This window comes from Mercenaria mercenaria, chromosome 17 (genome assembly GCF_021730395.1).
Source record: "Mercenaria mercenaria strain notata chromosome 17, MADL_Memer_1, whole genome shotgun sequence".
NCBI lineage: Eukaryota > Metazoa > Mollusca > Bivalvia > Venerida > Veneridae > Mercenaria > Mercenaria mercenaria.
In genome coordinates this window covers 68084791-68110745 of record NC_069377.1, presented here as the reverse complement: position 1 = coordinate 68110745, position 25955 = coordinate 68084791, and the positions used below count along the sequence as shown (strand labels likewise).

The 25955-nt window shown below is 36.7% G+C and overlaps 3 protein-coding genes across 6 annotated transcripts in view; 2 read left to right on the top strand and 1 right to left on the bottom strand.

The window, feature by feature from the left end:
- LOC123536750 (uncharacterized) overlaps positions 1-25955 on the top strand; it is a 77288-nt gene that overhangs the window by 10818 nt on the left and 40515 nt on the right. The gene's annotated exons all lie outside the window — the stretch shown is intronic.
- LOC123536749 (harmonin-like) overlaps positions 1-25955 on the bottom strand; it is a 78743-nt gene that overhangs the window by 42489 nt on the left and 10299 nt on the right. The window lies entirely within an intron of this gene.
- On the top strand, positions 12447-18941 carry LOC128550135 (uncharacterized). Of its 4 annotated transcripts, XM_053528516.1 has the most exons (8): positions 12483-12589; positions 13487-14131; positions 14412-14589; positions 15169-15240; positions 15910-16078; positions 16476-16591; positions 17844-18115; positions 18501-18941. In XM_053528516.1, exons 2-8 carry the CDS (start codon positions 13976-13978, stop codon positions 18630-18632), a joined length of 1095 nt encoding a protein of 364 aa, XP_053384491.1. In that variant the 5' UTR covers positions 12483-12589; positions 13487-13975; the 3' UTR covers positions 18633-18941. The 4 variants fall into 4 exon arrangements, with proteins under 4 accessions (XP_053384490.1, XP_053384494.1, XP_053384492.1 ...); XM_053528515.1 differs by having other exon boundaries at positions 12447-14131; XM_053528519.1 differs by having other exon boundaries at positions 12447-14131; positions 18465-18566.

Sequence of the window (25955 nt, the reverse complement as noted above, 5' to 3'; positions counted from 1 at the left end):
GTTTCATCAATTTATATCAAATACTTCTCGAACTAGGTGCGTCAGAAACTTCGGACAGACAGAGGAACAGATGGACGGATGCACAGACAAGACCAAATTTGTCAATCTTTCTATTCTTCAAAGCAAATGTTTGAAGATTTTTTCTGAATTTGTGAAACTATTTGTTTTCTATGTATATCTAGAATTTGATTTAGTTCGTCATTTTTAATTTCTTTGCCTCCTATTTTAACTGATATGTGGACCGAATATTGCAGCTGTCAACTGGATGTCCCTATATTCCTTGGCTGCCACACAGTAGTCAACGAGGTGTTGAGGTATTAATTTTCAACAGTGAATTGTTGTTTAATATTCCTGTTTCAGCGTCTTGTTTAATAAACAAAATGAATCGGGAAACGTGTTAGAGTCATGCAACAAAACTTATGTAATAATAATTACTGTGAAATCATTAAATTTGCTGGTATAATTTCGCGCTAACATGAAAGTACTGTTTCGCACGACTAATCGCGCATTTTCATTAATAATGAAAAGTAAATAAAAAAAGATGTTTTCCATAGGATGACACATGCCCCCGATGCCTTTGAATGAATAGTTAGCGATATAAGTTAAGGACTTTGTCCTACGCATCGGGTCTGCGGACAAGTCGTCTTACTGGGTACACATTCGCCCAAAATTAAAATCCATGCTGAATGACATTTATGACAGGACTGCCCATCAATGACTATCATGAAATATACTTAACGTGTAAGTGTGTCTTGACCTTTGGCACGGACCTGGGTCTTTTGTGGCGACGTGTCTTACTGTGGTACAAAATTTATGCTAAGTTATTTGAATCTCCATGGTGACAAACATGGACCGGACACGAATGCATCATGAAAAATGACCTTAACGTCTAAGTGTTGACCTGGGCTTTGAGCTACGGACCTGGGTCTTGCGCCGACCGTCGTCTTACTGTGGTACACATTTATGCCAGTTTTTGAAAATCCACAAACGTGACAAAGTATGGACAGACACTAATGCGCATCATGAAAAATACCTTATGTCTAATGTGACTTCCTTGAGTATGACTGGGTTTTGCGCCATCACGTCGTCTTACTGGGTACATTCATGCAAGTTATTTGAAAATCCATCCACAGATGGCAAAGATATGGACCGGACAGAAATTGCGGAGACAGACTGACAGACGACATCGGTTTCAAAAATATTCCCTTCGGGTTAAAAATAATAATGCACGGTTGAAATCGCGCATCGCTCCTAGCGGTATACGTGAAATTATCCTACGCGATAACATGATTCACATATTACACCAAATGTCGAAATTTCTCTGAACCTGACCAGAAAACAATAAAATATGAAAATATCTGGTTAAAAATCAAAGATACGAGTAATAACCTTGGAATATGTGTTTAATCAATAATCAAGATAGTAAGTCAGACAGTGGTTTGCTTTGAACAACCATGTTATTACTATATCCTTGCTTCACTTGTGATGAATTTTCTATGTATCTGAAAAAGGAATCACTACCCAGATAAATATATTATATAAGTTATAAAAAAATTTGATGACAAATTTTCAATGCAAGGCTCTGAAAGACAGGTAAATCCCCCGCCACTGTTATAATAGTAAAGGAACCTTTGAATTTAGCTGTGACCTGTATTTGTTAAAATCATGTCCCCTGGGTTAAATTGACCCGTTCCCAGGAGGTGTCGAGTTCATATCATGATAAAGACTCATGCAAGGTTGTATCAATTATATCCAATATTCTCGAACTAGCGGTCACAACTCGGACAGACAGAGGAACAATGGACGGATGCACAACAGACAAATTTGTCAAATTTCTATTTTCAAGCAAAGTTGAAGATTTTTCTGAATTTGTGAAACTATTGTTTCTATGTATATCGAATTTGATTTAGTTCGTCATTTTTATTTCTTGCCTCCTATTTTAATGATATGGGACCGAAATATTGCACGTTCAATGGATGTCCCTTATTCCTTGGCTGCACTCAGTGTCAACGAGGTGTTTAGGTATTATTTTCCATTGATCTTATTTTCTGAAAGATAAGTTATAATGGAAATAAAAAGTTGTAAGAAAACCCATAAAGTTGTCCATATGTCTGGAAGCCACCTCTTACATTATTTTTTCATGGAAACCATCTTCAATTGATTCATATTGAATTAGAAGTTTGAATCAAATTATTAGAGGCCTATTTTGCAGCTTTGAACGTTACTGAAAAAGTGAAGAGTACATAATTTCTTCACTATTATGGTCTATTGTTAATTGTAAGACATCAAATCTTAGTATTCAATTCGAAGTCCCAGAAGCAAGAATATAACCCTGAAGTATTGTTAAGATATCTTAGAAATGTTCCATGTTGGTTAGTAGTCTGAAGGGGATAATTGGCCTAATGCATATCAGTGTCATGGACTCCAGTGTTTTTTCCCACTACATTGGATTGAGGCGTGGCCTTTACAGTTGGAAAATGTGTCATAAAATGCTAAATGGGAATGTTAAAGTAAATTTTTTATTAAATGTACATTAAAGAAACAAGAAGCTGTGGAGGATATCAAAGTCGATATTCAATAGCTTGTCATTTGATGAATACAAAAAAATGAAAAAAAGGGCATAATTTGTAAAATGCAAAGTAGAGTATTGAACCTCTGTACTGCATGTCTATCATGACTGTGAAGTGTGTGAAGTTTCAATCCTTTCCAATTGTGGATACTGAGATACCAGCTTACATACAGAACTAACCAAAACGCTAAGTCACAAAAGGGCATAATTTTGTAAAAATGCAAAGTAGAGTTATGGGACTCACAGTGCATGTTGATCAGACAGTGAACAAGTGTGAAGTTCCTACCATTCCAATGGAGATAAGATTACTACAAAATTAACCAAAAAACTGTAGTTGAAAAGGGACTTAATTTCGAAAAAAAGGGTCGAGTTATGGACTTGTTAGTGATTCAGATTATACAGTGACAAGTATGTGAAGTTTTTCTATCCCATTAGTAAGTACTGAGATACCGCTTAATACAAACCTTGCAAAAGTTTCTATCAAAAGGGGCATAATTCTGTAAAAAAGCAAACAAGTTGGACCTGAGCAATGTAGGTCAGTTTATCACAGTGATAAGGTGAATTTTCAATCCATTCCAACAATGGGACGAGATCCAGCTTACATACAAACCTACGAAATTTCTAAGTCGAAAGGGGCTAAATTTGTAAAAAGCAATAGAGTTATGGAACTGTGTAAAGCAAGTCAGTTTTCACAGTGATAAGTGTGTGAAGCTTCAATCGTTCCCAATGGTTACTGAGATACCCTTACATGTATACAAAACCTTAACAAATCGGATGCGACGCAGACCGACAATGGGCGAGTCCAAAGCTACTATTCTATGAGTAGTGAGCTAAAATTTATATTACATTATGCATTTAGTTACAACTTTTTTGTGTTCCAAATTATAAGGTTTCAAACTAGTTTCAAAAAAGAGCACCGCCAACGGGCAGTACAGCCTGATTACATCATAGATAAGCAAAAATTTAGATTGACTGTTGTAGCCGCAAAAGACTGGAAAAATGAAAGGAATACTTCAAAAACAATCTTCAATAAAAGAATTTAAAGTCTACCAAAAAATCCTTATTAGGTAAGTATGTGAAAATAACCATAAATTGGGTACCAACCATTTGGTACCAAGAAAGTGATCTCGAATTTTCCTACGGGCAATACTAAAAAAGTTTCAAAATAAGCTATGATAGAAAAGGGATAATTAAAAAAATTATTGAAGTCAGAAAAAGAGCTGCCCAAAAAAAAAAAGAAGCACTGCAATGCAGAGCAATATACACAAAGCAAAGTGATATATGGACCTTTGACCCTTAAGTGAGACTTTGATCTTGAAGCAAGTCATCCGGAACATGCACTCTGCACATCATTACAATTTGGTGAACATTTCTGCCAAGTTTCTTTGAAATCCTTCCAGCAGTTCTAGAGTTACAGAGCAGACAGGAAACCACTGATATGACTTTTGACCCCTAAGCGTGACCTTGACCTTGAAAAAGTCATCCGAAACAAAACTCTGTACGTTTTTCTTGGTGTGGTGAACATTTGTGTCAAGTTTCTTTCAAATCCTCAGGGGGTTCAAAAGTTAATGAGCAGACACAAAACAAACTGATATGACCTTTGATTCTTAAGTGTGACCATGACATTGAAGCGAGACATCCAAACATGCGCTCTGTACATTGTCTCGGTGTGTGAACATTTGTTTAAAGTTTCTTTGAAATCCTCCAAGGGGTTCAAGAGTTACAGAGCGGACATGAAATTGCTGACTGACAGACAGACGGACACCAGCGTCATAACATAATACGTCCCTTTGGGCGTTTAAAAGTTAAAAATACTGGAGTAACTGCAAGGCTTATACATGCAAAACTTTAAATAGGGTCTCACTACCGCAGGATAAGCTGAATTGCTAATCCAATCTTGGGATAGTCCAGTAAAAGATAGTCAAAAAAAATAAAGTCTGTTATTTATGGTCATCGTCACATCATGGTATTTCATGATTGCAGCTTATAATGTAGGTGTATGTACAAATTTTTTATGTCTTTGTTAGCAAGAAAAAAATGGTTACATATTTACCTTTGAATTTTTCCAAATTTTCTGCATACTCCGGATATGCATCCTCTGCCTCACCCCATGAAGAACAGCCAGTCTGAGTAACAAATATAGTTCTCAATTGTGATCTGAAACAGAATAGAAGAGGTTGTCAAACACCAAATTACCCTCTAGATGCATTCAGTAATTGCAATCACTTATGTTACTATGCACTAGACAGGACTATGATGTCCTGATCTGAAGCCAATAATTTTGGGTCATTTACCAGTAAAAAGTGACTTATGTGTTAAATCTGATCATAAACCAAAGCATAGTTTTTCTTTTTTTTTGGGGGGGGGGGGGGGGGGGGGGGGGGGGGGGGGGGGGGGGGGGAGTGCTACTGTTCTGCATCAGTGTGACCTTGGTCTTTGACATGATCCAAGGTCAAAGCATTTTCAAGATGTTATCCGGAAAAAGCTGAACTGTTCTGGGTTATTGCGAAGTTGATCTTTGACATTCTTGTCTTGGATCGTTGCTTTAGATTCAGTATAACAAAGACAGACAAAGAGAGTTTAGGATTTTGGCGTGTTTTTCAAAGAGATTTCAAAGAAATTTCAGGCTAGTAAATTAGGTCTGTCCAGATGGACGGATGGGTGAAAGACAGATGGATGGAATAATAAGTCTCTTGATAACCTTTTTGTTCATTCAATATATGGACAAGTATTTATCCTAGGACCTTAAAATTTCACCGGTATGTTGGTCTTGATATGTACATAGCCCTATTGATTTCAAGGTCACTGGGTCAAAGGCATGGTTACTGACCATAACATAGACAAGAGGACCATGATGGTCCTGAATCGCTTACCTCTTCCCACATGATCCAGTTTTGAGTATGACGTCGTTTTTTCTATTATTTGACATAGTGACCTATTTTTTGAGCTCATGTGACCCAGTTTTGAACTTGACCTAGATATTATCAATATGAAAATTCTGACCAATTTTCATGAAGATCCATTGAAAAATATGGTCTCTAGAGAGGTCACAAGGTTTCTCTATCGTTTTACCTATTGACCTAGTTTTTTAAGGCACGTGACCCAGTTTCAAACTTGACCTAAATTTTATCAAGGGGAACATTCTGACCAATTTTCATGAAGATCCATTCAAGGGTATGGCCTCTAGAGAGGTCACAAGGTTTTTCTATTTCAAGACTTACTGACCTAGTTTTTGATCACAGTTGACCCAGTTTCAAACTTGACCTAGATATCATCAAGATAAACATTCATACAGATCCCATGAAAAATATGGCCTCTAGAGAGGTCACAAGGTTTTTTCATTATTTGACCTACTGACCTACTTTTTGATGTGACCCACTTTCGAACTTGACCTAGATATCATCAAGATGAACATTCTGACCAATTTTTATGGAGATCCATTCATAAGTTTGGCCTCTAGAGAGGTCACAAGGTTTTTCTATTTTTAGACCTACTGACCTAGTTTTTGACCGCACATGACCCCGTTTCAACATTGAAAAATGTTTTATTTTTTTTAATTCATTTACACCAACTTATTTCTTTAATTTCCACTTTCTTCTTGTCCATTTTTTCCTTTTATCTTTCAATATTGCTTTGGGGTTATGCATTGCATGCTATTATTATAACCTTAACTTGCTTTCAATCAATTCGAAAAACCCCGCCAAAACGCCTTCATGTGTTAGCTTACTGTCTTTAAAGCCATTTGATTACTTAAACTTTGAGACTATTACTTATATGCTATGCACTGCCACTATATTAGCTTTAAACCACTTCAAATTATTTTCAGTGCTTTAACGTTACCTAGAGGCTTAGATATTCTGCGACTTTAAAATACCAAATGACAATATTTCATTTTAATTTTCATAGAAGTACATAAAAACTTTTAAGTTGGGTGAATGAATTTACTTCATCTTTTCCTCTTCTAGCCATTTCACGGCATTTGTGTAGCATTCTGCGGCCCTGACCAGCCCTTCCCTCCTTACATCCTCTGTGCATCCTTGCATCAATTTAAACAACTGAAATCAAAGAAATTATCATTAATCGAGCTGAACCATATGCAAGTTAGCAAGTTATTGCCCCAAAAATGTTTTAAATATTCAGACTCATGTGACAATAAACTGTTATGTAGTGACCCAGAAATGTAGCACTATTTGAAGTTGATAGCCCTGTGTCAAACAGTTCCCATTTATTAACTGAAAATGTAGTGTAATGGATGGATTAGTAGATTTTAAGATATCTATCAACAGTGAATAATCGTTGTGAATGTACTAAATTATTACCAAATTATTCTTAATACTAACAGTTATTAACACCTTAAGACTTATTTTATATTTACATTCACCCTATTCTTTTCCATTGAAAAGTATGATGTTCATTTCATGTGAATAGCAAAAGGAACAAGGTGAAATTTATGGAATTGCAAATTAACATGAATCACTAGTGCTTACCCGTATACCTTTTCAAAGAAATGAATTACCAGTGTTATGAATAAATTATATTATAATGGAATGATGTCTATCTTGATACCTTAGCATTTACACTCTTTTCTCTTCTTTGTTCGGAAGCGGCAACAATTTTGCGGAAGAGTGTAAATTGTTCATCTTCGTATTTACATACCGAGATTATAGTGGAAAGACTGTTCCTGTTTATTTTCTGAAAAAATGATTATAAAATGTTTAAAAAGGTTAGCATTAAATTTCATTGTGTAATGACAAAAAGTCATGAATATTTTTAAAATCATATTTCATTAAAGTTTCATAGTTACCCTAAATCTCAAAAAAGTGATGCTCAACAAATATCATTAACTGTAACTTTGTTTTTGTGTGCATAGAATAAAAATCATTACATTCACCTGAAAACATACTGATACAAGAGCTGTCAATAATGGTGACAAATGCCCTGGCAGCACCTTGACCTTTGACCAGCTGACCCCAAAGTCAGTAGGGGTGGTGTACTCAATAAGTGCTATCAGCATGTAAAGTTTGAAGGTCCTGGGTGCAGTGGTTCGCGAGAAAAGTGCCTTCATGCAAAAAGTTAATGTTGGCCCCTGTGACCTTGATCTTTGACCTGGTGACCCCAAAGTCAGTAGGGGTAGTGTATTCAATAAGTACTATCAGCATGTGAAGTTTGAAGGTCCTGGGTGCAGTGGTTCGCAAGTAAAGTGCCTTCATGCAAAAAGTTAACGTTGGCCCCTTTCACCTTGACCTTTGACCTGGTGACCCCAAAGTCAGTAGGGGTGGTGTACTCAATAAGTACTATCAGCATGTGAATTTTGAAGGTCCTGGGTGCAGTGGTTCGCGAGTAAAGTGCCTTCATGTAAAAAGTTAACGTTGGCCCCTGTGACATTGACCTTTGACCTGGTGACCTCAAAGTCAGTAGGGGTAGTGTATTCAATAAGTACTATCAGCATGTGAAGTTTGAAGGTCCTGGGTGCAGTGGTTCGCAAGTAAAGTGCCTTCATGCAAAAAGTTAACGTTGGCCCCTGTGACCTTGACCTTTGACCTGGTGACTCCAAAGTTAGTAGGGGTGGTGTACTCAATAAGTACTATCAGCATGTGAAGTTTGAAGGTCCTGGGTGCAGTGGTTTGCGAGTAAAGTACCTTCATGCAAAAAGTAAACGTTGTGACTAACGACCGAAGTAACTAACTAACTAACTATCTAACTAACGGACGGACTGTTGAAAACTAATAACCTCCCATGGAAGGTAACTTTTTAATTTCAGCTGTATTTTCTCATGATTCTTTTGAATGATCTTCATTTTGAATTTTTGACCTGCTTGTGCAATAATAACAAGTGAATGATATAAGGCCATTTTGGCCCTCTTTAGAAAAAGTTGACCGACAACTGACAGACATTGAGCAGTCACAAAAGCTTATCATGAGCCTTTGGCTCAGGTGAGCTAAAAAGTACACAAAAGTCTTCAACAGTTAGCAATAGGGCAAAATACACTTAAAAAGTGGCTGTAACATGCCCGTTGTTCCATAGCAAAGTGCAGTCCATCTTGTGATGGTTAACAATTGTGATGATTTAAATCAAAATTCCACTGTGCATGAAGATGTAACACTCTTTACAACTCTGGTATCTGACCTTTGTCATCTAAATGTGACCTTGACCTTAGATAACATAGGAATCTAGATTTTGGGAAATACAAATCCTGTCATTAAAGGGAACATTTGTACCCGTTACTTTCAAATTTCCTTGATGGATGGCATGTTATTAACTTAAAGTCTTGCACATGGCACACAGTCTTATTTATGGGAAGCTTATATGCCTTTATATTTTAAAATCCCTTAATGGATGGCATAGTTACTGACCAGACATAATTTGAAGTATGATGAAAAAAAGGACAGATGGACAGAGCCTATTTCTTTGACCTCTTTGTTTCAAGAAAGGCTGGAGACAGTAATAATTTCCATTTCCATTTTCAATTACCCTTTGCCATATCTTTGATTGAAACTGACTTTATGTTTTGATATCCTTACCATTCCTAGCACAGCAGTCAGTATGTCTGCCAGCCGGCCTTGGAGATTTTCTGTCCCATTTTGTGTTAACAAACGTCGTCCCAAGTTCACCTTATCCTTCATAATATAAACAAGATGTATCAAATCAGTGCTAAATATTTCCATTATTGGCAAATCATGAAATCTCTCCCATGGTTCAAGTTGCTGCTGTCTGATATCAAATATACTACATCAACTAGTATATAAAACAGTATTTAAGTAGTCATTCAATTTGGAAAAAAATATGTACAATGGCCAATGCAATGTTTTCCACTGAATTAAAAGGTCTCACCTGGTATCAATGTTTCCCATGATAGATAAAATCTTATTTAATTCAAGAATATTGAACAGATTTAATGCTTATGTCAGCTTTAATTAAAACTATAAACAGACTTAAGTGTCAAGAAAGAGAAAAATAAACTCATAATTATTGAAGAAGTTTTAGACAGAAATGGTAAATTTTGAAGTGATTTGATGAGGAAATCTCCAAAGTTTCATTTAGTTTCCAGAGAAGAAAAGTTTCAAATGACAAGGGTATTTTCACAATAAATAATTAATAATAATTTTGGGCCAAAAAATGGTTGGTTTGCGATAGTTCCACTTCATACGCGTTTATGAAGGAAATAATTACTTTTTCAGTTTCTGAAGTCCAAACAGTAATCACATACAACAGGTCTGATGCATTATTCCCTAATGAAACATTAAGTATATATATACACACACACCTGGGGCAGGGTCATTTTGGACCTCGGGGGTCATGACTTGAACATTGAACAAAGTTTGTAGAGGTCAACTAGGCAATGCTACATGTCACATATCTAAGCTCTAGGGCTTCTGGTTTTTGAGAAGATTTTTCAAGATTTCCTATGTAAAATTTAGTGACCCCTGGGGCAGGACCAGTTTTGACCCTGGGGTCATGATTTGAACAATTTTAGTAGAGGTTCACTAGGCAATGCTGCATGTCAAATATCTAAGCTGTAGGCCTTCTAGTTTATTTATAGAAAATTTTGAAGATTTTCCTATGTAAAATCAAGTGACCCCTGGGGTGGGGTCAATTTTGACCCCAGAGTCATGATTTAAACAACTTTAGTAGAGGTCCACTAAACAATGCTACATGTCCAGTTTTGCATGAATTCAATTCTTTAAACAATTTTCGTAGAGCTTCACCCAAGGAACATTCCTGTGAAGTTTGGATGAAATTGGCCTAGCGGTTTATGAGGAGATGTCGTTTAAAGTAAAAGTTTACCGACGGACACCTGACGACGGACGGTGACTGATCAGAATAGCTCACCTTGAGCCTTTGGCTAATAAAATTATGACATCAGTCATTTATAGTATAGGAGACGTTGGTTAAATTGACTTGTTTATATAGTAAAAGATAGTAGATTCTTTTCTTTTTGGCCAAAAAAGTTTAACAAACATTAATTTTGTGACTTTACACACTGAATTCAATAAACTTGTTGAATAATTTGATATAAATGCGTGGAACAGCCTCACATGGATATGAAAAGACACTTTGTAATACCTCTATACACGGATGATCTTATAAAAATTTGAGTTGATCATTGTCAATTGTCAATCTTAACTCCTGGTAATATTTCCACTGCCAATAAAATTCATTGGAAAAGTATTATTCTTTATGTAACGTGTATTCATTATTTTGTTATATAACAATCATATATAGCTTAAGTGTTTTCAGTTGCACAAATTTTGCAATTTTATAATTTGAACAATTTATCACATGATTTTTTTTAACACTATGACCTACTTGAAGTTAGTCCAGAGGTGTCCATAACAGATGTAACAAACTCTTTTGTTGTTTTCTTGTTGCTCACAGATCTGCAGAAATCATTGGCATCCGCCATAAATAATTTTGTAGAAAGATGAAGGCCATCTCGTGTGTCAGCAAATTTAAGCTGAAAAAAGACAATTTTAAGTGAGTTTTATAAAAGTACTAGCATGTTTAGTACTGTTTCATTTTGCTAGAAGGAAAATACCACCTGTGGTCGAATTTAGGTTGTAAATTTTCAGCACGACTTCCTACCGATGGCTTTCAAAACCATCATGCCAGGGATTTGATCGGTAAGAAACATGAAACTTAAATGGTATGCTTTCATAGCACTTATGCTGATAGAACGTGTTAGACATTAAACCAAAGATTTGGACTTGCATTTGTACAAAACTGCACAGAAAACTTGTTAAGCGGTCGAAAACTGGTTGTGCCGGGATACAAGAATTTTGAAAGTTGAATGGACAGAAGATTGTAATACCCAATTAGTATTTGCACACCTGAAAAACAGTTGATAGTGGCATTCCCAAACAAACAGGTGATATTCATACAGTGCTTTAGGGTATAGTAGTCGCAACTTGACCGCGATGGTTGACCTTAGGCTGATTATTCATATCGATTATTTCATTGTAGAAATAAGGGGGTGCTTAGGGTAGCCGTATATATTATATGGAATTAGTTTGTATACAGTATATAGTTGTATTTTTTTAACTTTCCAATACACTAATTCATATTTACACAAATTTATATTTCCATTTTCTCGTGCAGCTCGTGTTTTTTAAATGCAGAGAGATTAAGTGTTTTACGTACATTCCTTTTTACTAATAAGTTGTACCTCATTATGTATTATAATACAAAGGTCAACCATCGGGGTCAAGTTGCGTCCACTATATAGCAGATTAATTGATAGTGTGTGTAATGTTAAAAAGTCACTTTTCCTTGACAGTTGTAAGGACCAGACAGTTGCAACATGACTTCAACACCAAGTACTGTAGTCTTAGTAGATCTAGATATGAAATATTCAGATCTCTACGTTTCTATTGTGAAGAATTTTTTGTAACCGGTGATGTTCAAGAAGTATGAAAAAATGACAAAAAGCATTCCAAAGTAGATCTACCGATCTACAAAATGTCAAAAAAATGGAAAAAAGGGTTTCTTACCACCACTTCATCTCTGGCTCTTCCAAGCTTAATATCTCTGACCTTCCCAAATGATTTCTTCGTTTTGGGATCTCTTGCAACTTCTTTCCCAACGTAAACAAGCAATTTGTCATCGCTTAAGACGAAATACCAACCCATCATCGAAATTGTGTAAACAAACGCAAGATAACGCCCTCGCTGCACACAAATCTATGACGTCACCGCATACTTCGAAATGCTATTTCCGATCTCCATCCCGTAACATAATGATAATGCATCGCGTACTTCAGACTATTTTGTGTTTATGTCTCCAGTTTAAAACATAATAAATATTTCTGTTTTGCACATACATTTTAACCGGTACACTGTATACTGCATGGTGGCAGCTTATTTATCTTTTTAAAATAACAGCATGTCCGTCTATCCCGGATGTGAAAAAGTACCGTGTTTACAAGTTCTGATTTTAGCGAGTAGTAGTTGCGCGTTCTGTCATTCTACACACAACAGGAAAACGACTGTACAGATTCTCTCGTCATTCATAAGAAAGCGACAGGTAAGTTTCTGTTATTCATATACAGTACCATTAATTTAATGATTAAATATTATTAGGTGAATGACTATGTAATTCTTAGCAACTGTCGCGCTTGGCAGAATTCATTTCCTCCCTGTAGTGTTTCGTAAATTTTCGTCCCCGTCAGATATCTCAGATGTGGCAAATTTTTAGTCTATTCCAAACCAATTAGGAAAAACCCAATGTAAGGCTCTTTTGGGATTTTCACTTGTTTGTTCAGGGTGTGTGTATGTTGGGAGGGGGTGGGGGATGAGGGGGCGGGTATTTCCTGTCAATTGTATTCAGGGTTTCTGGAGCAGATCTACATTCTTTTGAGATTGCTGAGTGTCTATACTTTGAAAGGTAAGGGTAAAGGTAAGTTTTATTTACCGTCACTTAGTGAAACAATTAACATAAACTCTATAGAGCTTTTCTGCGACCCTATATTAAGAACAGTTAAAACCAGTTATACCTCACCAGCAATTTGCTGGTACCCATTTACAGCTAGGTCGACTGAGGCAATCGTGATAAAGTGCCTTGCCCAAGGACACATCGCAATGGGAGTAGCGAGGATTCGAACCAGGGGCCTTCACCTCCGTAGGAAAGCGTCTTAGCCCTCTCGACCAATGCGTGGAGTATATTCAAATTAAAATGCCCCTAAGAGGATGTCCAGAGGGTGTTTGGTTTGTCCGGTTGGGGTCTTCAAAGACAGGAAAGAGATTAGTCCAATATAAGCAGTAATATTTTTCAAGAAATATATAGATCTAGATACAGTTGTGCCCAGTTTGAGTGCAGTGTTCTCAGCTCTTTCGTTCATAAAAAAAATATACACAACTGAAAACTTGGGTCACAAAATTTGCTTATCTACAATCACGGTGGTAATATATAACATTTTTGTAGGAAACAGGAACCACTTACTGCTTGTTTGTATTGGATTTACTGCAGTTTTTCGTCAGAATTTCATCAGTTATGTAACGGCGGGCGGTTAACCTTTTTTGTGTGTGGAAGCAGTGGTCGAGAGGGCTAACACGCTTTCCTACGGAGGTGAAGGCCCCTGGTTCGAATCCTGGCTACTCCCATTGCGGTGTGTCCTTGGGCAAGGCACTTTTCCATGATTGCCTCAGTCGACCCAGCTGTAAATGGGTACCAGCAAATTGCTGGGGGTAAGGTATAATTGGTTTTAATTGTTCTTAAAATAGGGTCGCTCAAAAGCTCTACAGAGCTTATGTTAACTGTTACACAAAGCGACGGTAAATAAGATTTACCTTTAACTTTACCTTTACCAGTGTTCCTGGATTCTGTACCAGTACAGACCTGTTCTCCGCAAGTAACTCACAAGTTCCCCACATAAATCAGAGGTGGAGCATTAATGATTTCAGGCACAATTCCATGTATCAACTAGTTACAGAGAACATATGCCCGCCTGAGAATCAAACTCATGACCCCACAATCCTTAGACCAACACTACCTACTGAGCTAAGCGGGCGGGTATACCACAACGCCAGACAACGACCAGTCACATTAGTTCACCTTGAGCACAAACTGGTGAGCTAAAAAAAAAATGCCAGTGAAAATTGCATTTTATTCGGTTTCCCTGTGTAAACACTTCACGACAATATCTTCGGAAGCATTATGATCATTGATCTTACATATAATTTAGGACAAAAGGTGTCCAATTGTGGACAGATATGATCATGATATAAATTTTGGTAACAGTTGAAATTGAGTTGTAATTGATTTACAGTATAAATGAATGACTATGATGATGTGACATGTTGATACTGAAAATGTTTGTTGCATTTATTACAATTTCTTTTTGCTTCAGGTGTGTTTGAACATGGCGGATTTGTGTTCCGATCATGACATATTCGACCCACTGGATGATAGCAGTTGTGCACAAGAGATTAATTTCTCCTTTCTTGAAGAGACAGACTCTTCTTCTGAATATGATGTATGTGACATATCAGAGGATGAAGAACATCTTAATTTTGAAAAGCAGTCTGGTATGTAGTATTTTTTGGGTCGCATAACATAAAAATATGCATGCTACCTTTCCTTAAGGCATCACATGTAGGGAATTGCCCTCTATGAAGAAGGAGTAGTAAACTGTTTTGCAGATGTCTGTTGGTCAGTATGTAAACCAATCCATTTCCTGACGATGACTCAAGAACCCTTGGGCTTAGGCTTTTGAGATCAATATGTTAAAGGTCAAGATCACACTGACCTCTAACAGTTAAATGGTTACCGCATGACAAATCAAGAAGATTTCGGCCTAGGATCACAAAAGTTGATAAGGTGGTTCAGGTCATGACCAGCAGACGACCCCTATTTATTTTCAGATCACTAGGTCAAAGGTCAAGGTCATAGTGAACCATAACAGTTTCTCAATTTCATGATGATAATTCAAGAACACTTGGGCATAGGTGTTGAAGGATATAGTATATATAATGAGTTCGTAGTCCTTTATAAATACATCAATGTTAGATCTCTGATCATTATCATACAGTGCAGTAGAGGAAAGTATTTGCCTTTAATAGGGGACTTTATATTTTAAGGCAAAATTTTATTCACTTGTTTTTCAGGTGATCGTAGGGGAAGACCAAAAGGAACTAAAAGAAAAGCAGATTTCAGTGAACAATGTCAACCAAGAAAAAGTAAGTCTTTCAATGTTCAACGGACAATATACTGCCTGTGCTTCTTTATACCACTTCTCATTTTAAGTAAGAAGTACATCAAAAGTATTATTAGTCACACTTCTTGTTGGTGACAGAAGACGGGATATGTGCTGTCGATGAAATCCATAAGTAGAATGAAATCAGAAAGAAAGCACTAAATTTACTCTCGGAAATGATACTCTCGCTGGAGCCAGTAAATAATCTGACATGATTAAATTACGCCAGAAGTGTGGCAGCCATTTTGTTTAATCAAAATTTATATCTGAAATGTACTAGCAGGATATGGAATATATCCTGTCTCCACGTGACATCTATTGACCAATAGAAATGCAAGAAACTTGTAGGAGGCAAGATAATGAATGATATTTGCTTCATCTAATCTGATCAACATTTGGCTCAATATATAGTTTATATATATATAGTTTTTAGATACATTAACAAGAGGGTCATGATGACCCTGGATCGCTCACCTGAATAATATGAGCCACATGTTCCAAATAGCAAACTGATGCTAAAATATTAAGAAGGTAGATCACTAGGTCACATTCATGGTGACTGAAGGCACAAGAGGACCATAAGATGAGCTATACACTGAGTCACAAAAAAGTATTATGCCTTTTATGTAAGTGTTATATTTTAAATTTACAGAACATCAGAAAGTACCATTACAGCAGCTGAATTGCTACGGATGCTGTATTCTACTTTGTATGTCCTTGATCCCAATTGAGGACTTAGAGAGACTGAGGACATTTACTGCAAACTTATCTGTGACTGAACTGAGTAATTGGGTGTTAGATCTTCTATGGCTGCACAAAAGGTAGGCATTGAAGTATACTTTTATACATTTAGTTGCATTTGTATGCATGACCTTTAACTGTTAACTAGATATGACTGTGTCCTTGTAATAAAATGGTTTTAACATTTCCACCTGATCATCATAATTTTCATTGGAAATATTAAGCTGTATATAATCCAAGTCAAGTTAAAATTGTTTATAGTACAGCTCGTTTAAATGGGTCAGCCGTGTTGATGTACTTATTAAATAGATTTGCCCGGTTTATAGGTTGGTCAGGGCTACGGATATGTATTGTATTTTGCTATCGGAATATTTCTATATAATGCTTCTTCCCCTTTCATTTGGATCCGTCCATGTTTACAAACACGTTTGTTTATTTTATGGACTGTAAGTATATTGTCTTGTTTTGATCTTTTAGTGAAAATACCCAGTTTTGCTACATGCTTGGTGAGTGGAGAATGTGTACAGCAGCATTTCTGCTGACTATTGGAATGCCCCTAACAACCTTCTATTCCATACGCAAGAAATTCAAAGGTAAAATTTATTGAACATTTAAGATGGAAAAAAACAAAGCATAAACTTTTTACTTTCAATATCTAGTAAAGATTGACAGGGACAATGAAAATGAAGAATTCCAAATGGAATGAAATAAAGTTATGCTAGTTATGTCTCCCACCACAAGGTGTGGTGTGGGAGACATATTTCTTGATTCACTCCTGTCTGTGTGTGTGTGTGTGTGTCTGTCTGTGTATGACTGTGTGTGTGTGTGTGTCACAAATTTTGTCCAAACTATAGGTCAAACATATCTCATCCAATATTCAACAAAATGTGTTTGACCAGAAGTCCTTGGCCAAGTCCTATAACTAGCCAAATCAGTCCAGGAGCTTTGGAATTATGTCTGATAAATAAACGAAAATCAGCCTTTTTTGCTCACCTGTCACATAGTGACAGGGTGAGCTGTTGTGATCGCCCTTCGTCCGTCCATCCAGCCACAATTTCTTGTGAACATGATAGAGACCACATTTTGCAAGCAATTTGAATTTTATCAAACTTGCACAAAACTTGTGTCACAATACGATCTCGGTTGCTTTCTTGAACCAGCCAAAACCCATAATAGGTTCATGAGTAATGGCCCCTGAAAAGGCCAAACTTAGCTATTTTGATCTTGACTGTACAATAGCAGCTTAATTTATGATTTGATTTTAACCAAATTTGCACACAACTTGTATCACCATAAGATCTTGGTTCCTTTCTTGAACTGGCCAGATTCCGTTACAGGTTCCAGAGTTGTGGCCCTTGATAAGGCCAGAATTAGCTATTTTGGCCTTGTCTGCATAATTGCAGCTTCATTTATGATTTGAATTTAATCAACTTTCACAAAAATCATGTCACCATAAGATTTTGGTTCATTTCTTGAACATGCCAGATCCCATAATGGGTTCCACAGTTATGGCCCCTGAAATGGCCGAAGTTAGATATTTTGACCTTGCCTGTACAATAGCAGTTTCATTTATGATCTGATTTTAACCAAACTTGCACACAACTTTTATCACCATAAGATCTTGATTCCTTTTTTTTATGCCCAAAGGGACATATTATGTTATTGCCTCGGTGTCCTTCTGCTCTGTAACTCTTGATCCCCTTGAAGGATTTCCAAGAAACCTGACACAAATGTTCACCTCATCGAAACGACGCATAACTAGAATTATCAATACCTCTTGTTTATGGATTAATTTGATTTCATTTGATTTTCTGCTTTTCTACTTTGTTTTTCTTTTGTTAACAGCCGGTGTGAAAGAAATAGACAAGCGAGGTAAACCTGTAGGGAAAACAACACCAAAGGTACAAACAGCAACAGTTTGGTTGATTGAGTATGCAAATAAATATGCGGACAAACTTCCCAATTCAACCAAACTACATTTACCATCTTGCCTAACAAAAGACTCCATATACAACATCATGACAGAGGAATTAGAGGATAAAGAAGAGGAGATAGTGTCTAAGAGCCACTTCTACTATATATGGCGAACTTGCCTAAGTCATATTGCTATTCCTCCAGTAAGTAGCCTTTATATCTCACACATGCAGTGAAGGATACTAATCAGTTCTAAGGTGTTGTCTGTCAGTTTGTCTGTTTGTATGTCGCTCAGTTTGTCTATGCGAGTCATTTGACATAAACCATTGGATTAAAAATAAATTACCAAAGAGAGATCATTGCCAAGTAATCTTATACAGATCTTTCTGATTTTTATCAGTTATAACACTTTGTTCATCATTATTTGATATAGTATTTGGGACTTCCAATACTATTATAACCATTTCTATCAAATTTAATAGAAGTTGTCAGCAACAGACCTCCTGAAGTACTTTTTCCACGCATGTTCTATTTTATTTTCTTTCATTTCAGTGACGGCACTTTATCGGTTTATATATTATTTTACAGACTTCCAGGTTCTCTAAATGTAACACATGCAGCAAGATAAAAACTCAACTAGGTGAGACAAAAGATAAGACCAAGCGTAAACAGCTGATCAGCCTCCGACAGAAACATCTTATGAAACAGAGGTACATGTAACTAGTTTGCAAAATTTCAATTTAAACAAAAATTAAGCACAAGTAATTTTTTTGCTTGTCACCTGTTGCAGAGTTACACTCAGTTTTTTACAGTGACACCAGCTCATCAAGAGAAAATACAGTGACAAGGAACCATGACCCCTAGGTGGTCAGATTTTTACTTATATCCCTTTTTTGGAAAAAACATATTAACAACTTAACTTTTATAATACTATACATGTACTATATATATTGACTTGACAATTATTGAGCCGTGCCATGAGAAAACCAATATAGTGGCTTTGCGACCAGCATGGATCCAGACCGGCCTGTGTAACTGTGTAGTCTGGTCAGGATCCATGCTGTTCACTTTCAAACCCTTTTGGAATTAGAGAAACTGTAGGCGAACAGCATGGATCCTGACCAAGCTGTGCAGATGCTGGTCGCAAGGCCACTGTGTTGGTTTTGCATATTAATGTTGAATATTGTCAGTAATGAATACTGAATTGTCTTTATAGAACCTTATGTTTATAGTTTTTTTTACACACATCATGACTTTCCAGGTTGTTCATTACAAAACATACTAAGTATTGTGCACTATTAGTGGAAAGGCTGTGAACTAGGAATTGGAACATAATTTAGAATTAACCTTTACCCTGCTAAATTTCTAAAATGGACTGGGTCCATCGTTCATTTCGGGCAATACCACTTATCATTTGAAGGGGTTTTCACTTAAAGTTTACTCACTGAATGGCGAACAGTGCATAACATGATTAGACTGCACGGATGTGTAGGCTGATCTTGGTCTGCACTAGTCGCAAAGGCAGAATCACTTGCCGTCAGCAGGCTAAGTGTTAACATAATGTATTACAGCGCCATGGAGTTAGTGGTAGAGTTGAATTGCCAAATTGAGAATGAAAGTAATTAAGGACACTTTTGCTTTCCAGGTTCAGCTCATTATTGGTAAAAAGAGCAAGAAAACGAATGATGTCTGTCAGTTGAAAGATGGAGATATGGCTTTAACTGACCTACCAAAATATGCTGGAGAGTGGCCCCAAGTAGGACAAGTGGTGTCAGTATTAGGAAATACAGTCAGGATGAGATGGTACAAAGGGTGTACAACTGGAATATGGACCCCTTGTTCAGTACCAGAAAAGGGGAAAAAAGGCAAAAAAATAGCGTTTGTGGAAGATATTCCACTGAGTTCTATTTGGCTATGGGGTTTCAAATTAACAGAGAAGGGATATTTGAAAAAGCAGACTAGAGAGTCCATTGATGCCTACAAAGACTTTTAAGCAGAAGAGTTCAGATGCAAAGGATTGTATTCAGGAGTGTGCAGCTTAGTGAACGACAAACCATAATTATGTCTCCCACCATACAGTGGTGTGCGAGACATATTGCTTTACTCCAGTCTGTGTGTGTGTTTGTGTGTGTGTCTGTGTGTCTGTCAAAAAGCTTGTCCACATTCTAAGTCGAACATTTCTCATCCAATTTTCACCAAACTTGAACAAAATGTGTTTGACCATAAGACCTCGGCCAAGTTCGATAACTAGCCAAATTGGTCCAGGCAGCTTGGAGTTATGGCTCTTGAATTACCAAAAATTGGTCTTCTTACTCTTGTCTGCACTCTAATTCGAATATTTTTCATCCAATCTTCACCAAACTTGAACAAAATGTGTTTGACTATGAGACCTCAGCCAGGTTCGATAACTAGCCTAACCGGTCAAGGCATTTTGGAGTTATGGCCCTTGAATTATTGAAAAATCGGCCATTTTACTCTTGTCCGCACTCTAAGTCAAACATTTCTCATCCGATCTTCACCAAACTTGAACAAAATGTGTTTGGCCCTGAGACCTCGGCCAAGTTCGATAACTAGCCAAATCGGTCTAGGCATTTTAGAATTATGGCCCTTGAATTACCGAAAAAATCTGTCTGTTTACTCTTGTCCGCTCTCTAAGTCGAACATTTCTCATCCGATCTTCACCAAACTTGAACAAAATGTGTTTGTCCATAAGACCTTATCCAAGTTTGATAACTAGCCAAATCCACCCAGGCACTTTTGATTTATGGCCCTTGAATTACTGATTGGATCCACTCATCCAGACCATCTAATTGAATCCACTAGTCTAAAACATTTAGAGAAACTAACAATTTTCATAGGGGCAGTTGTGGGAGACATGCGCTTTTCTCAAAAGCATCTCTAGTTGTATTCAAAATCCATTCATATTTTCATTCTGATATGTTATTTAGAGGTTAAAATACATGGCTGTTGGGCCTCAAGGCAATACTGGTATACTCTGAGAGATATTTGTCTGAGGGCTTTAGCACAAGAGCAAATGCAGGTTGAGTTTGCCAAGGTTGCCTTAAGGCACAACAGCCCTGTATGGTAACCTCTAATTTTACATGTTCAGCTGCTAATGCTAATAGTTTAATAATGCATAGTGTTATTTAATGTTCATTTAATGAGGAGGAACGTCAATGTAGGGATAACGCATGTTTTTTGGTGTTATAACGTCTGCAGAATCCCGAGGGATTGCTTGGTGCCCGAGCCCGTAGGGCGATGGTACCAACATTTCCCGAGGGATTCTGAAGATGTTACAACACGAAAAGAACACGAGCTAACACTATTCTAGAATAAAACACGTAAAAATCTGGTAAATAAATATATACTCCTCAACATCGTTAAATTTTCATGAAATGCGCGGTAAAGTCTACGTCGTTTTGGCACGTTGACGTCATTTCATTTTGAATTATCTGTTTTGGGGCCATAAAGCGTTTACGCTCTGTCACGGAACGTGCAAATATAAAAAGGTGTTATAACAGCATGTGAGCGCGAGAATCTCTCTGTTAACATACGTTTCCTCTCCTGTTAAAACACCCCCAAAAAGTGACAATAACAGCAGTTTTATGCTATAATATAGAGATAACGCATGTTTTTTCGTGTTATAACGTCTGAAGAATCCCGAGGTATTGGTTGGTGCCCAAGCCAGTAGAGCGAGGGTACCTACGTATCCAGAGGGATTCTGCAGATGTTATAACACGAAATGAACATGCACTAATGCTATTCTAGCATAAAACGCAGAGAAAATACTAATAAATGCATACATCCTACCTCAACGTCATTAAATTTCCATGAAATGTGCGGGAATGTATGAGTTGTTTTTAGCTCACCTGTCACAAAGTGACAAGGTGAGCTTTTGTGATCACGTGGCGTCCGTCGTCCATCTGTCTGTCCGTACGTGCGTAAACTTTTGCTTGTGACCACTCTAGAGGTCACATTTTTCATTGGATCTTCATGATAGTTGGTCAGAATGTTTATCTTGATGATATCTAGCTCAAGTTTGAAACTGGGTCACGTGCGTTAGGAAACTAGGCCAGTAGGTCAAATAATAGAAAAACCTGGTGACCTCTCTAGAAGCCATAATTTTCATGGGATCTGTATAACACTTGGTTTGAATGTTCTTCTTAATGACATCTAGGTCAGGTTTGAAACTGGGTCAGCTGCGGTCAAAAACTACGTCAGTAGGTCTAAAAATAGAAAAACCTTGTGACCTCTTTAGAGGCCATACTTTTCAATGGCTTTTCATGAAAATTAGTGAGAATGTTCAACTTGATGATATCTAGGTCAAGTTTGAAACTGGGTCACGTGCCGTCAAAAACTAGGTCAGTAGGTCAAATAATAGAAAAACCTTGTGACCTTTAGAGAGGCCATATTTTTCATGGAATCTGTATGAAAGTTGGTCTGAATGTTCATCTTGATGATATCTAGGTCAAGTTTGGAACTGGGTGAACTGCGGTCAAAAACTAGGTCAGTAGGTCAAATAATAGAAAATCCTTGTGACCTCTCTAGAGGTCACATTTTTCAGGGGATCTGAAAATGGTCAGAATGTTCATCTTGATGATATTTATGTCAAGTTCGAAACTGGGTCACGTCCGGTCCAAAACTAGGTCAGTAGGTCATATAATAGAAAAACCTTGTGACCTCTGTAGAGGCAATATTTTTCATGGGATCTGCATGAAAATTAGTCAGAATGTTTGTCTTGATGATATCTATGTCAAGTTCAAAACTGGGTCAGGCGCGGTCAAAAACTAGGTCAGTACGTCTAAAAATAGAAAAACCTTGTGACCTCTCTGGAGGCTATATTTTTCATGAGATCTTCACGAAAATTGGTGAGAATGTTCACCTTGATGATATCTAGGTCAAGTACAAAACTTGGTCATGTGCCTTCAAAAACTAGGTCATTATGTCAAATAATAAAAAAACATTGTGACCTCTCTAGAGGCCATATTTTTCAATGGATCTTCATGATAATTGGTCATAATTTTTATCTTGATGATATCTAGATAAAGTTCAGAACTAGGTCACATGACCTCAAAAACTAGGTCACTATGTCAAATAATAAAGAAAAAAAACGACATCATACTCAGTTCATGTGGGAACAGGTGAGCGATTCAGGACCATCAAGATCCTCTTGTTTACGTTGGCATCATTTTGTTTTGAATTATCTGTTTTGGGGCCGAGTGACGTTTACGCTTTGCCACGGAACGCGCATATGTGAAAAGGTGTTATAACAGCACGTGAACGCGATAATCTCTCTGTTAACACACGTTTTCTCTCCTGTTAAAACACTCCCGAAAAGTGACAATAACAGCAGTTTTATGCTAGAATGTAGAGTTATTTTTAGTCTGCAGATAATTTGTATGTTGTGCGTGAGGAGATATTTGTAGTATTCACAACTACTACTTTAACACGAACAGACATGTGTCTCAGCATGCTAGACTGGAAAGGCATTAAGCATTAAACAGAACATAGAAATTCAGATATTTTGAGAAGACTATGCAAGTACAGCAGTGTCAGAAATGTCTTGTAAGTGCAACTTTTGTCAGAAATGAATTGTATGTGCAACTTTGTCAAAAATGTCTCGTAAGTGCAGCAGTGTCAGAAATGTCTTGTAAGTGCAGCAGTTCAAAATGCTGGAACCAATTCTTAGCCAAGTGCTAACTTTAAAAATCTTCTTGTCCAAAATCACAGGGCCTAGGGCTTTGATATCTGGTGTGTAGCATCATCTAGTGGTCCTCTACCAAAATTATTCAAATTATCCCCCTAGGGTCAAATATGGCCCCGCCCCAGTGTCCCAAGTTTTACATAGACTTATCTAGGAAAAAAAGTTTTAAAATCTTCTTGTCTGAAACCACAACACTTAGACCTTTGATATTTGGTTTGTAGCATTGTCTTATGGTCCTCAACCAAAATTGTTCAAATTGTACCCCTTGGGTGAAAAGACCCCCTGTCTGGGGGTCTTAAGTTTTATATAGACTTGTACAGGAAAAAGCTTTAAAATTCTTCTTGTCTAAAACCATACGACCTAGGCTTTTGATATTTGGTATGAGGCATTGTCTAGTAGTCCTCTTCCAAATTTTTTTCAAATTATGCCCCTGGGGTTAACAGTGGCCTCGCCCTAAGGTCACTTAGTTATTATGTGAGTTATATAGGAAAGAATTATACTTAAAAAATCATCTGATCCTATTTCCAAGACTGTTTAGTTACAATTACCTGATGATCCCAAGTAATATGATGTCACTTGACTGTGACCTTGACCTACTGACCTACTTTCTTGTTTTTTAAGATACAGCCTTGAAATTTTGATGACATACACAGTTTTGCTCACAGATCGTAAAACTGAATTTCATAGACCATGAATGCAACCTACTGACTTTCTTAATATTTTATCATCAGTTTGACATTTGAAACATGTAGCTCTTATTACTTAGGTGAGCGATCCAGGGTCATCATGACCCTTTTGTTTGGAATTCCTATTTATTTTGTTCAGCGAGTATTTTATCATTTGAACTGTGATAAAAATTGCTTTAAAAGTCATTTCCTTTAGGCTGCAAGCAAGGAGACACAAAATCATTTACATATGTGTTGATCAAGATAATACAACCAAGCGCATATTATATAGTCCCATGTTATCCGAAATTGTTTGCAGTTCAAAACTGACAATCTTGTTCGCCAATTTATTCATCCACTTTCCAGCATTTGAATAGCTATTTATCATTGTACTAATAGTCTACACTATCAAAATGTCTGTTAAAGAGAAGTCTCATCGTTTTAATTAATCTGAGTTTCCATATTTTCTTATTATTTTCCTTGACAACTGTCAGAATTTCTGACAAGAAAAATCTGCATTTTACACCATACTGAATAAGTTAAAGTATCATTATAGTCTCTGAAGACGAACATCCGCTCTGTCATACTTAGCTTTTAAATGAACATGTTGGATAATTTTTTGTCAAAATGTGAAAAAAATGGCATCATTTAAAAATCTAACGGAAGTGGATTCTCCGTATTGGACCTCTTTTTTGAACCAATCAAAATGCTTGAATTCTGTATTGGCCCTGTTTTTCTCTTATTGGCTCAGTTACGTTTTGTATTAGCTCTGTCTGTTTCATATGATGTTTGCAATTGATCTAATACAGTGTGTAATATTGTAAAGTTGAATAATAATGTATTCTATCAGTGAGATATAATCCATATCACTCACTGTAAATGATATAGCTTTGCCAATCTGCTTGAACATTGTGTATAAATTTCAAATCATTAGCTTAAAACAGGCTGAACATTGTAGTCGCACTTTTCGCGAATATAGAATATCTCGCATATTTTCACTTGCGCTACATGCTTATGAAAATATTTGAAATGTTCTCACTTCTCAGTGAGATATATTCCATATTCCCTCAAAACAAACAAATATCATCTATATATCTTATCAACGATTATTTCTACCGAAAGAACTCTATAGAAGTGTTTTATAATATACACAATGTAAATTGTAAACTATATGGGAGAGCTATTTCTAATCTAAAGAACATTGCATTCTTATTCACTTCCTAATTTCCTATGTATTTTAATTCACAGGATACCATTTATGCACATGCAATTTTAGTTTCATATAAATAAGACAGATATACATGTTTTCAGTAGAAGTGAAATGTAATTGTTAACTGCTGTATAAAACTGTGCTGTGTATATACAAGATAATGATAAACATTCTGAAATACTGCAAACTCAAGAATTAACATACATTTGAGATGTACTATAACTATGTCCGTCTAGCAGAAATACACTTACTTATCAATGACCATGTACTTATTAGTCCCCTACTGGTTGAAAACCAGTTTCGGGGACTATAGGAATGCACTTTTCCGTCATTCCGTCCGTCCGCAATTTCGTGTCCGGTCCATAACTCTAACATCCCTGAAGGGATTTTAATATTACTTGGCACAAATGTTCCCCATGATGAGACGATGTGTCATGCGCAAAACTCAGACCCCTAGCTCAAAG

Excerpts from the sequence above, each read along its gene's own strand:
- LOC128550135 (XM_053528515.1), top strand. The coding sequence starts at position 13,976 with ATGTATCAACTAGTTACAGAGAACATATGCCCGCCTGAGAATCAAACT. Across the intron at positions 16,079-16,475 it reads CTTCTATGGCTGCACAAAAG|TGAAAATACCCAGTTTTGCT; the intron begins GTAGGCATTGAA and ends TTGATCTTTTAG. Across the intron at positions 18,116-18,500 it reads GTCATATTGCTATTCCTCCA|ACTTCCAGGTTCTCTAAATG; the intron begins GTAAGTAGCCTT and ends ATTATTTTACAG.